Here is a 14,438-nt window from a genome sequence, read left to right on the forward strand (position 1 = left end):
ATGTTACACAGCGAGTATTCCGTGCAGTCAGTACGTCGTGTTACGGGGAAAAACAACGTAACACGACGTACTGACTGCACGAATGCTCGCTGTACAACATTACATTACATGTTACATTACACTTCGTAACATTGGTCAGTTCCCACCTTTACATACATTTACTAAAAATGTCAAACAATATCTTGTCAGCTTGTCCTATGCTGATACAGAAAATATTGTTATTGTGTAAAAATAGTTAAATATAAATTTGTGTTATGTAGAAATCCAACCAGCCAACAAGGAAAAAAAAGGGTGTACTTATGTACGCGCGTAAGAAGTTATACTTCTTTGGCATTATTAAAAATAGTTTTTGATTGCATGCAAATAATTAATTACAATTAAATAATCAAAGACTGGAAAAGGAGTCATTATAGTCAATAAAGTTCAGTTTACATTTGAAAAATTAAATAAATAAATATTTATTATTATTCTCTTACATTAAGTGTAACATAAATTCTATTATTATTCGAATGTTGTTTTTAAATTATATCCAATGCCGTAGCATCTTCCGTGAGCAACTTCATTCTGTTAATTTTGTGTCACGGTACGCGCACATCGTTAAATTTCACTCTGATTAATTTTTCATAACGCGCCTAAAGAACTTCGAAAAATTTAATAACCTATACAAAAATGTCACAAAACAAAACTATCGTAATAAATTCTCAATAATAGTTTAAGAAGCACATTAGTCTCATGAATGAATCATTGCGAACCCGTCCCCAGACCCCGGTGGTCGTATTCGATTAGCAGGAATAATTTTGAAAGGGAAATTGAAAAGCTAAAGCGATGCCCTCAGGACTTGCTCTTTCTGTTATTTGTGGTCTGTCCCGCGCCGTGCGGAATACAAAGCTGGATTCGTTATGGTATGATTTGTGATTCATAATGTTAGCAAGAATGTGTGAATCAGTGTAATTGCTTAGAGCCGCTTATAGTATAGATATGTAACATTATTTTACAAACAATTTTTTTTAATTTATGTAGTTTTAAAATTAATTTATAAATCATGTCCCAACAAATGTCGTTGTATGTATAATATAAAAAAAATGTTTATTTCTCTTTTCACAATTTAGCATTTTTAAGTTTACATTTTTTTAAATGTATAAGGAGGCAAACGGGCAGAAGCTCACTTAGTGTTAAGTGACTCCGCCGGTAAAGGCCTGTATACACTTTGATTAGTGATTAGTGCAGGTGATTAGTAGACTGCGTAGTAAAGTGATTAGAAGCGTATAGTGAAATGCGAGTAGCTACGTCACTCCCTTCCCCCTCACTCGCAGCGTACCTGCCAAAACACATCTAGACAGGAAGCAGCACTCTTCGGTCAACCTGAAAGCAAAGTAATATTCCGTCGTATCTTCAGAAGTCAATTCTTCTGAAGATGGGTAGAAGAAAAGGGAAAAAAGGGTCTTTTATTAATTCATTTTCGAACTATATACATTATACATGCTTCTTTCAGTACTTCTTCCAATTGCAAGCGCGCTTCTCGATGTTCGTCCAAACTTGCTGATCGACATCTGAATTTACTTAACAGAGCCACTAAACAATAATTGGACACTACTTGCACTACACACCTGCAGTAAACATCCTCAATTACTAATCCCTTTCACTGGCACTAATCAAAGTGAATACAGGCTTTTAGTGATACCGCCGTCCATGAACACTCACATTACTAGAAGGCTCTTAAGTGCATTGCCGGCCTGTTAAGAATTGGTTCGCTTTTTTTGAGAACCCGAAGTCGAAATGGATCCGTAATACTTCAGTAGGCAGCTGGTTCCACATAGAGGAGTTGCGCGGCAAAACTACCTAATTTTCTTTATATTATGCCCTAAATATTTTTTAACTATATAATTTTTTTATAAGCTGCCTTTATTAATATAATTAATTAGTTTGCATTAGAAGTTTCGCACTCTTGCAATTATTTTTATTAGAATTACCTGTAAGATAACAATTATTATTAGCAGTAAAGTCTCCAATTCTTTGTATTCGTTTCTTGATTTCTGTTTTGTTTGCATAAATATAAATAAATAAAAGCCTAAAATTATACTTCATAAGACTGCAACTTTCATAATTTCATTAATATATCATCCAGATGTACAGTAGGTGGAACTAAACACAAAAATGCTATTTGTATGTGAATTACAACTAAGCTCGTTTGTGAAAGCTATGCTATTTGCTTTGTCTTCGAACTCTGTAAACACTGAATGGGCAGACAGGGGTCGACCAGTAATCCTCTGTTAATTAGCTGTAGGTCAACCGGCCGTGACTACACACGGACTTTGCAAGCATTTGTATATGTCACCGTAAAATTGTAAACACCGTTAGATTGTAATCTATCGAGATTATAAACTGTCGAAAGATTGTGAACCTCAACGAACTGCTTACAATTTAACGTATTATTATTCGGTAGTTATATGAAATTGTTGGGAAGTAAAATTAATCTGTAATTGACCAAAGAAGTTTGAATGATAACTAAGTTAGTGTAGTACAATTTACCGAATAACAATACGTTAAATTGTAAGCAGTAAGCTGAGGTTCACAATCTTTCGACAGTTTATAATCTCGCGAGATAGATTACAATCTAACGGTTTTTACAATTTTACGTTAACATATATTTATCTAAAACGTATTATAGATGTCTAGGCACACGACTGTAAGCACTCGGGTTCGAACCCCAGCTGCTAATTAACAATAAAATAAAAACAAAATCAAAGGCGCTACAAGCATAATAATTTGTTAATCTAATAGGCAAGTAGGTGATCAACCTGTGCCTGACGCACGCCCTCGACTTTTTGGGTCTGAGGCAATATTCATGGTGTTTTCCTTCACCGTTCAAGCGAATGTCAAATGCGCACATAGAAAGAAAGTCCTTGGTGCACAGTCGAGGATCGAACCTATGACCTCAGGCATGTAGTCACACGCTGAAGCCCCTAGGCCATCACTGCTCTCAAAAAAGAATATATACACATAGAAAAAAACTACACAACATGTAACCTACTTACTTGCCTATTAGATTGGCAAATGATCATGAAACAGATAAAGAAATCTGAGACACAGACCTGAAAAGGTTGTAGTCCCACTGATTTTATTTATGTATTGTTTTATAAGTAATTTAATTTTAATAGTAACCGTATTGGTGTAATCTGTAATGGCAGCCTGTTTTATTTAATAAATAAACTATTGAAAAGCAGGCTGTATGTAGCGAATAAGGCTTCAGTTGTTAACACAAGGCGTACTGAGAATTCATAATTATGTTCTAACTGCGAGTAACGCTGATAGAGTTTTGGATCACTGTATGTTATTAATATATCTAAGCCTTTAAGGATTATAAAATGTTATATATTTTATATGAAGTGGCTTATAAGTTTATTGTATTTATATTAATGTAACAGGAGGCAAACGGCCAGGAGGCTCACCTGATGTTAAGTGATATTGCCGCCCATGAACACTCTCATGCCAGAAGGCCCACGAGTGAGTTGCCGGCCTTTTAAGAATTGGTACGCTCTTTTCTTGTAGAATCCTAACTCGAATTGGTACGGAAATACTTCAGTATTCAGATGGTTCCATATTGTGGGGTTGCGTAGTAGAAACTGCCTTAAAGAACGTTCAGTTGTGGAACGACGGATGTCGAGGTGATACAGATTTTTTGTATTTTGCCTTGAGGTCCGATAATGAAACTCAGCTGCATGTATTTATCCGAACAACTCCTCTGAACACTCTCCATGGTAAATGCGGTAGAAGACGCAACGCCTAGAGAGCAAGCCAGTCGCAAAGTGACTGGTCGTCGACGAATCTAATCGCTCTTCGTTGACTACGGTCAAGTGGAAGGACCTGATACTCCCGCCCAGCTCGTAGTACTCCATATGGGGCCGAATGTAATGAATGAATGAATTAGTAATGAATAATATATAAAACACACAAACAATTATTATTTCCAATTACCTGCCGTTTAAGTCTCTTTTATGCTCTATATTTATAATATTACTAGTGGACCCGACAGACGTTGTCCTGCATGATATTTCAAGCAATTAGTAAAGCAAAGTATAAAAGTACCGACTGCGGCGCCATCTGGCGGGCTGATTTGTGAATCTAAACCATTCCCAGATCACCTTGAACACACACAAAAAATTTCATCAAAATCGGTCCAGTCGTTTGAGAGAAGTTCAGTGACATACACACTCACAGAAGAATTATATATATAAAGATATATTTATATGCATTGTGCAATAATTTAAAAATAATAGGTTAGCATCCTAAATTACATATTACTTCAATATAAAGATAATATTTTGATTTGTTAGAAAGATTAGATGGATGTCTGCTGTCGAAATGGCGAGGCTTGTATACTTCAGTTACTTCCATAGTGTTATGACATATTATGGTATATTGTTGTGGGGCTCAGCGGCCGATATTCAAGATATTTTTGTTTTACAAAAAAGAGCAATACGCGCTATATACAAATTAAAACCGCGTGACTCGCTAAGAGAATTATTTAAAGAGATTGGTATTTTAACAGTTGCCTCCCAATATGTGTATGAAAATATTATGTACGTTTATAAAAACATTAATAAATTTATAAAGCGCAGTGACTGTCACAATTTAAACACAAGAAGTAGGAATAGACTTGATTTTCCAGCTTTCAGACTTCATAAAACTGCTCACTCATTTATGGGGAAATGTATACAGATATTTAACAAGATTCCGGACCGTGTAACCAAACTTCCGATACATGAGTTTAAGCTTTGCATCAAGAAAACCCTAACAAAGGGAGGATATTACACTGTTCGGGAATTTATAGACGATGACAATGTGTGGGCACTAGTGCCGCTGTAAGATGGGGAGTTGACATGCATAAGAGTACAAATTGTACCTAAATGATTAAATGACTTATTATTATTATTATTATCGATTTTAATTTGTATACAATTAAAAGCTTACGATATAATTCTTAGATATAAGTCAGCCACGACGTCGCTAATCCAGGACTAATTGGTGGTCTGAAGTCTATTAGACGTGAAACGGCAACCCCAATGCAATTATCACGACAAAGGATTTGCCGTCTCCATAAATGTACAGCTATTATCTTAATTAATCTGAAAAGAAAACAGTATTGAGCAGCATTAGCTTAGTTAACCTTGTGATTTTTAGCGTTCCAACCCCCAGAACTTTTTGTTGCAATGAACACTTGCAAGTACTGAAACTATGTGGGCCAATATCGTGTGTTCATCAGTGGCTCAAGTATTTGTTTAATTAAAAGAAAGAAAGAAAGAAAAAACTTTATTTTACACAATACAGGATATTTAGATAAAGTAAAGTGCACTGGCACCCACACTAGGATTCCCTGTGTTGTGGGCAGCCATTCCTTTTGACCTGTAAACAGTATGACAGTATGATTAATAATTATGAATTAACGTTTATTTATTACAAAAATACATACATTATCCTTACAGTAAGCCAATATGAAAATGCCGAAAAAAAAATACATAATATTAAATACACACTATCCACATTAGTTACCTACAATCTACATATATAATACACATTAGTTTTATCTAAATAATGATATGTCTTATGTAGTTTTGCACTTTTCCGCTCATCTCTTCTTCTTCCGCTCATCTTATCTTTTTTATTTTTTTTTCTCACAGTTGTTGCCTGAAAGAGATCTCTCAAAAGCGCTAAGGCCGCCAGTTGCTCTCCTTTTTATTTATTTCTTTTAATTGTTCTTTATTTCTGTATACTTTCAACGAAGTGTTAATAAATTAATAAATAAATAAAATAAATGTCGCTACTGTGAACTCACTCTGCGAACATACATATAAAGTCAGCATTCAATAAGCGCAACATCTTTTTAAACGGGGATCTGTGGGGGATTTCCCATGGGTAAAAAGAAACGGACTTGGAGAACACTTGGGTTGCTCATCACCCTCCGTAAGACTAAGTATTTAGTAGTCCAACTGTAAGTCCCGTCTGGTTTTTAATTTATTGTTTAATTATTTATTTTTAAACATTTTTGACAAAAAAATTCCAAGTCAATAACCATTGTACATTTTATCATTTAATTTCTGTTTAAAAACACATGTTGAAAATGTCCCTTAATATGTTTAATATTAAGCCCTTTTTCAAAGTGGAGAGAACTAGCAAGTTACTCAGCTACTTTTAAAAATCGCCAAGTTTTTGGCAAGATGCGTAACGTACTGCAACCATTATAAATCACTCCACAAGACATTGAATGAATTCATTAAATTATGCTTCGATTTTCCAACTTCTAATACAATATTAATTCAATGAACGATGCTTCTTGCTTCCTTTAGTTTCATATACACTCAAGCACTGCTTAAGTTTTCCATAAAAAAATATCGTTACATTAAAACGTCGTTTCCATACGAAACTCAATCGTAACTATGTCGTAATTTATGAGCTATTTGATGTCTTCAAAGTGAGTAACGAAAAGGAACTGGGCAAAGGAAAACGATTTTGAATTTAGAACTCCAATATAATCTGAAGTAAAGTCATCTACGGCATAAAAGAAACATCGGCATTCTTTAGGGAAATATTACTTTGCAATCGCTAGATTCTTCACTGAAACAACTCGGAAGGTACCGTTCGTTTCGACAAAAGCAATATTCCGCGCACAAAGGAATAGCAGCCGATATATTCAATGTAGTGACAAGAAACGGTACGAAGTAACAAAGCTGATATTGAAAGTTACAACGGAGCGAATCGTTTGTCGATTTCGCGTTTTCACTATTTTAAAATTTATTAGTACTTAATGATTTACTTTCAGATCTTGTATTGAGAAATATAATACTTACTATGTTTTAAACGCGAGCCCTCTGGCATTGAGAGTGTCCATGGGCGGCGGTATCACTTAACATCAGGTGAGCCTCCTGCCCGTTTGCCCCCCGTTCTATTAAAAAAAATCATCATTTGGTGGTTCATCTGAGTGATAGATTATATACAGGAATAACACAGAAGTAACATATCCTATTATGATTATTTAAAAGAAAATTGCACAAATATTTATGTATCCTAAATAAATATAAAAAAAATAAAATAATAATAATAATAATTTCTTAAATAATATATATTTTCTAAGTTTTTATTTATCTTGAATCTTAAATGATTTTGTTATTTATTTATCTAGGCGATATGAAATCCATTTGTTTAATGTAAATTACGAAATTTTCTATAGTGGATTTATCTAAGATTTCCAAGCATACTTATTTTTGACATTTCATAGCGTCATGTCCGAAAATAAAATACATATAATAAAGTTCCATTTAACAGCTCTTCTAAATTTTACAAGAATTTGTTCAACGATTTTAGTAAGTGATTTGTATTAGATGTGATCTTGGTACAAACGTTGTGTAAAAAAAATGGCGATTAAAAAGAGTGGCGGAGAGTTTATTGCCAGTTCTTTTCGTCCGTTCTACGCCCTTGATTTGAGAACTGGCAGTAAATGTTAAATTAGTAGCATTAATATGTATTTCTTTACTGACAAGTCATAAGTGTACATTATGTTACCTACATGATTAAATTATTTTTTACTTTACTATAGACGCGCAAGTCTAAAAGTTAATTAATAAAGTATCCAATTAGAAGCGAAGATATGGTTAAGATAGATTGGAATGCGAAACTTCTAGAAGTCTTAAAAGTAAGATAGTCCAGTTTCATTTTCATTGTACGAAATATTATGCATATTCCAAGTACAATACTTATCTGCTCTAAAGAAGTTTGTAGTTTGAAAATTTTCAGAAGACGAACGCATGCGCGTATTTTACGCACCACCCCTTAGACCACACGACCGCCTTCCTCGTCCAAATATCACAAGAAAATTGAACCTTAATCCAATACTCATAGAGCCTATCATGCTAACCGTGATGAAAACTTTAAAATCATACATCATCATCTAAAACAGTCATTATGCTTGTGTAGAAAGATTTGAATTTCGAAACATATTCCAAGGGTCTTTTGCGCGTAATAATCTTTGCGATGAAAATTGAACTTAGTTGCGTTGGGATAGGGTTTACTTTTGCTTGAGTTGACGCGTTCGTGATTTGTTTTCCAGGATAACTAGAGAGAGAATCTGAATTCAGTCGGCGACGAGCCTTGGTACTGATCGTACCGGGTGCCTCTTTCGTGTCCTGCGCGTAACTTATTTCGTGACAATGTTGCTAGTGCTATTTTGTAAGTAAACTTAGAAGTGGTTCAGTTATCTTGAATCGTGCTTGCGGTTTGAATAAAGACGTGTGTAGGGTATAGGTTTCTATATGAAATTTATATCTTTTAAAAACCGAAACTTAAAATAATTAAACATTTTATTTCATTTTGACGCTTTCATAGAATTTTATTCATTTTAAAATCCGTTAATAACGTAATGAGGTATGCTCATTTTATTCTCTCGTTACGGTATTTTGTCTGTGTAATAAATTAACGCAAGTTAAATGTAAATCGTACTGGTAGTTAGCGCAGGGGCGGGCGGGCGGCTGGGCGATCCGGGCATATTTGCCATTTTCACGACATTCCCCAGTTAATTAAACCCATTTATACACTGTCTCAAATATAATTTATGAAATGAGAATTTACTTAAATATTTATTACTAAATATGCAAGGTATTTGGAGTCCATTGCGCAGTTTACGTTCGAGTTTCGTTTAAGATGTTTGAAGGGACGCTTTCGATAAACAACGACCTTTTCTCCACCTCTTTGTCGATATCAAAATAAGCCCGCCTCAATCTTTAGCCACGCCTACTGACAGAAGGTAAATATATAATGTTATATACTTAAATCTCGAAGGCTTAGGTAATGATTATACTATAATATAAGAGGTGACTGAACCTCACTCTTGAATTTGGCAACGTAATGCTTTCATAGACTTCGCCTATGTACCAGTTTTCTCAAGAAATGTATGTTAATTCACTTACAAATCTTCTAGCGTTTCAGATAGGTCTAGGCGGCGGTTAGTGCTTAAGTTTGAGACCTGTCTACGACCTTGGAAGGTCCAAGTCTAATTTCACAAAAATCAAATTTTGGTTCTTTTCGTTCTAATATATATTCAGCGATCGCTAATGTAGAGGATCAAATCAATTTTAGATGATACGAAATGCATGTTTCATAAATTCTAAAGTATAAAATTGTGTACAAGGTATTTGAAATTCATTTTATCAACGTTACATTTTACGAAATATGAAAGTTGGTAATTCCCAAAGTGCAATTGAAAGAGCCAAATGAGCACGAAAACTTTTGCAGCTAAGAAGTGGAAACAGTGCATACAATGTTGAGACTCTAACAAGCCAACCATCAGAAGTTGTTAACCGTACCCGAGCGGCCAGCCGACGTATAATTCCGTGGCTACACTTACTAACTTCACGCAGACACTTTGAAAGTGTTTAACCACATACAGTCCGTATGGAAATTCAAAATCGATAGAATTTAAATATGGAAACACACTCCTTGGGCCGCACACGCCAAACGCCCGCAGCGAGAAATCACATCGTCTACACAGATCACAAAGGACGCAAGTGAGTATAAAATTTAATTTTACCACAGAACTTAAACACGGAATTTTTCATCGTTTTTATTCATAAATGCACCGGTACACTGCAACTCCCAATAGCGGAAGCGAACCCAACTTTGATGTTGTTTGGCACGCGCTCCTAAAGTAGACATTACACATATAAAAAACATATTTATTCAAAGTTACATACAACAACGTGGCGATCGCTGGCACTGGTCGGAGAAAAATATTAAAACAGAATGATTGTCTTTCGAACATGTTTGTGAATAATACAAAATATTTAAGCTAATATACAATCAAGTTTAAAGCTTTTTGGTTTGAAGATGTCAAAAACTGTTATAACATAATGCGATATTATTTTACGTAAGTATATTTAAAGAACACACATTAAACTTTAGTCTCTGCTGAAGAGCATAGAAAACGTAAAATAATGAAGAAAATGTTTTAAAATCGCGTTAATATCGCTTGAAGAAGTTATGATAACAATTTTTCGAGCGTTTAAATAAGGATTGCTCCACGGGAATCGGAACTTCAAGATGTAGATACTAAATGCTACAGATATTCCCATAAAATGGGGAAATTAAACCTAATAAATGGATGGAATTATTTCTCTCAATTGAGCCCCACAAGTAAGGTTGGCCAAAATGTGAAACTCAATGTCCGTGAATTTGTAATCTTCATTAATTTTACCCACAAATTTCCTTAAATATTCACTTTGGATTTTCTCATTTAATTAAAATGTTAATCATGCCAAGGTCAAATCTTTAATATTAAACTGTGTTTTGTTGAACTTTCTATTTTTATACGCTTTATATTCGCTTCACCTGTATGTATATATGTAACCGACTCCTTCGGACTCGATTTTGACACACTTTTAACGGACAGATTTAATTCAGATTATTGCAGACAATGCAATAATCCGAAAAAAAAATGTAACTAAAAAATAAAAAATTAATAATAGTTTAAAAAAACTAGAACACACGCTTTATACCAATGCAATAATATAGAAAACTAAACTAAAAAACAGAAAATAAATATTAATTAAGAATAATGTAAATAATTCCTAATTTAGGCTGAAAATGGTAATGAACAAAAAATACTGGTATTATTGTGAAAAAGCGTGTGTTGTTCATAGACGAAAAATATGGCACAGAGAGTTTTCTATCTAAAAAAAACTTAATTATACATAACAAAAAGGACATTAAGTTAAAAAGAAAGTGCACTAACCCCACACTAGGATTCCCTGTATCGTGGGCAGTTAGTCTCTTCCATTTGACATGTTAACGATACATAATACTTACAATTTTATAATTAAACTACTGTTGCATAATAAGAATACTTTCCGTTTCATCATATGACAGAACAGATGTTGATTAAGATTGTTAGCAAATGTATACGGTTTTTAATAGTTATAGTTATGTTTAAATCCAAATTATCGTGGGTAAATCTAATAAGCTGGTAGAACATGATAATAAATTGTTGCTTTTAAGCCTTAGCCCCACGAGCTGGATTAGAATAAAGCTATTAAGGCTTTTTAATTATCTATATCTCTTCTTCAGGTACCACTTTATTACTAAAGGTTGGCTGTTAACAACTTCAATTGCCGGGTATTTTGCACTATTCTAAAAAGTTCCTCGGCGGATATGATATCACTCCCTTACCGCAACCACGACTTCTTCTTTCCAGCCAGTCTCTTGCCTTGAATTTTAGTTATCATGATAACGAACAAGTCGTATAGAGTTATTTAAATAAATCCATTTAAAAAATACTTGCTTCCCCCGCGAACTTTGTAACTCCTTAATGTGATTTTACTTAGCCTACCTATTTAGTACATACCAACATGGAACATTTTGCTATGGTACCCCAGAGACTGTTCGGTTTTCCAGAATGAAATTTTTGTAGGTTTTTCTGTGATTTTTCTCTATATAAACCTCAGAGTTCTAGTAAGTGAATAAGGTCTTTACTAACAAATAAACAATAGGGGTTGATCGTAGAGGGTAGATGAAAATTATTTTTTTGTATTTTTGTTTGCTGTATCAAAAAAGTATTTAACTAATAAAATTGACAAAAAAATATTTTTTTTGTGGTGGACACTCCTTATCACTTAGGGGTTTGAAAGATAGATAGTAGGATCTTTGACTTACTGAATATCCATAAAATATTTCATAAGAATCGGTCGAGCTGTTTCAGAGGAGTATGGGAACGAACATTGTGACACGAGAAAGTTATATATTAGATATATCTAATTCAAATTAAATATGTTTCTTATACTATGATACTTCATGATAAACGCTAAATCAAAATAACTTATGTTGATGGCATACAAAAACTGAATTAGCATATTACCATTGCATTAATAACATAACTCATATTCATTTCCTTCCTACAATGTTTTTTATGTATCAAAGAAAGACGGGTAATAAGTTTATTGATGTTATTGTTTTTTAATCACTGGAGAATAGCAGGCTTACCCTGTAACATATGACGACTGCGATTAGTTTTCATACCAACGCACTCTGCAAGAAACGGAAAACGAATGAATCAAAGTGAGAGTGGGTTTCGTCATATATCGTAATTTATTAGCAGTGCTAATCAATTAATAATAGGAATCGGTATTGGGTTTACAGAATAAACCTTCCGTTGTTATAACATAGCTGGAATGCGTGGCTGTGTCTTCCCAACGTGCAGAAATCCTCGGACCAGTGAGGTCGCTCCGTGAAGCCCAGACGACTTCTGTGCTTCTGGAAGAAGCTAGGCTGGCTTAGTTAGCCACGACTTTACGCACAACGGATCTAATGAGCGTCTAAAAGCGAAAACTGAGTCCACATATAAACACCGTGTTATTATTTGCCATAACAATGCATGAAAGTGTGGGTAGGAACGCAAATGAATATTAAACTACCCACATAGCATTGCAATAATTTATGACCTATTAATTTCACCTCTATCGAGTCATAGCATTGTAGCAGCGAGGTACAATTCTAAATATAAATATACTATCTGATTACCTATGACTAACAACCATGGAAGCAAGCAAGGTTTTGATATATGTAATATAATTTTTATTAAAAAAAAAGTGCGTGCGTACAAAGTACACATGTCAGAAGTGAAACTTATTTGGCAAAATAATTTTTAGTCTTGTTCATATTACAAGTCTAAGGGTCGATTCGACCAAACTTCAATTTATACACGAGTAACTATACCAAGAATAATCTATTCCATGATTTTAATCTCGAGTAAATCCATAGTCGTTTGTCCACGTAATCGATAGTATAGTTGTGCTAGGAATAACAATACGCGAATAGCAAGAGAATGGTGGACGAAAATAAAACTCGGCAAATAAATGTTGTTCTACAACGGGACAGTGTAAGAGCATACATCATGTCAAACGACAACAAAAAGTTTTTATTCCTTGTTGGTTTGAGGCTTTCGTCTAAAAAGGAACTTCTGTTGAGCCTAGTTGAATTTCATTCTAATATTATAGAAAATAAAAAATCTAAAAACAAATAAATAAATAATAAATTGTTTAAACGTTTCATTATACAATGCTAGACTACTAATTTAGTGCGTTGCGTTGACTTGAAATTAAAACACAGAATACATATTTGTGAAATGACAGATATCAGCTGATTGGACTGACTGACGCCATTAAATTATTCTAGGAATAGCTGTTATTCCGTGCGAAACGGCGGTATAGTAGCAATTCCCGAATAAGCCCACTATTCTTAGAATTTGTAGTTGGTAAAACGTAAAATTGATTTACTCTCGATTAACTGACGATTTATTCTAAGATTAAGATTTACTCTTGTTTGGTCGAATCGACCCTAAAACTTTAGATTTCTGAGGTTTCATGAATTTCATTGTCATTAAAATATTAAAAATAGAATTTCAATAAGGTAATTCGCCCTTCTCACTCTCTCTCGATCGGTCTCAATCGCTCTCTCCCTTTTCTTCGACAAAAACGCTGCGCATATTCGTGACGTTCCGTAAAAATTTTCCCCTAATGCGCTGCAGTTTCACTTCAAAAATAAGATAATTTTCAAGATAATTACGTGCGCAAGTAATAATTGTAAAACAATTTTTTCTGTCGGCTGCAAAAGTACAAATCCCCGAAAACACAACATCAAATAAATCGACTATAAACTATTTACATTAAACGAAATACGAATTGTGACAGGTTTCTATAAAGCGTTGAATTTGAATAGATGGTCCTCGTAGGGTGAGAGGCAAAAGCAGAATGTATGTCACGAAAGGACAGTTTACTTGCACAGTTTCCGTTAGTCACATTTTAGCTACAAGGTATTCACATTTCGAGTCTGGAAAGTTGGCGTTATCGTGTTTAAAATAGTACAACACTCGCATCTAACTTTGTGATGCAAAACGGACGCGTCACTAAGATGTACATTGTATGTGTTGTATTTATAGAAATGTTAATGAAATTGTTTTGAATATCATAGGTTAAACTCATAATTAGTACTAAACTTCCACTCGTAATCTCACCCTACCTCTTATATTACTTATTAATTAAATCTAAGCCATTTTATTATACTTTATGATTATATGTTATTTATAGAAATGTTAATAGATTGTTTTGAAAAAAAGTTCGAAGTCGAAATTTAGCGCTAAGTCATAATTAGCACTAAACCTCCTAATCTTACCCTACCTCTAATACTATTTATGAATTAAATCTAAGCCTACGAAAAAGCCATTATATTTTTCTATATGAATATATGATATTTATAGAAATATTAATAGATTGTTTTGAAAAAAAGTTCGAAGTTGAAATTTAGCGCTTAGTCATAATTAGCACTAAACCTCCTAATCTCACCCTATCTCTCTTGAAGGAATCTAAGTCGAATTGGTTCGGAAACATATCAGTGGCAGCTGG

The 14,438-nt window shown here is 33.9% G+C and overlaps 1 protein-coding gene across 3 annotated transcripts in view; it reads left to right on the forward strand.

The window, feature by feature from the left end:
- The first annotated feature begins 8,134 nt into the window (after positions 1 to 8,134).
- Positions 8,135 to 14,438, forward strand: part of LOC125061599 (delta-sarcoglycan-like) — a 43,766-nt gene continuing 37,462 nt past the window's right edge. The window contains exons 1-2 of one of the 3 annotated variants that reach the window (XM_047667104.1): positions 8,135 to 8,220; positions 9,161 to 9,554. In XM_047667104.1, coding sequence (XP_047523060.1) covers positions 9,472 to 9,554 — 83 coding nt within the window. In that variant the 5' untranslated portion in view covers positions 8,135 to 8,220; positions 9,161 to 9,471. The remainder of the gene's footprint in view (positions 8,221 to 9,160; positions 9,555 to 14,438) is intronic. The other 2 variants (XM_047667106.1, XM_047667105.1) reach the window with 2 other exon arrangements.

Source organism: Pieris napi, chromosome 23, assembly GCF_905475465.1.
Source record: "Pieris napi chromosome 23, ilPieNapi1.2, whole genome shotgun sequence".
Taxonomy (NCBI): Eukaryota; Metazoa; Arthropoda; class Insecta; order Lepidoptera; family Pieridae; genus Pieris; species Pieris napi.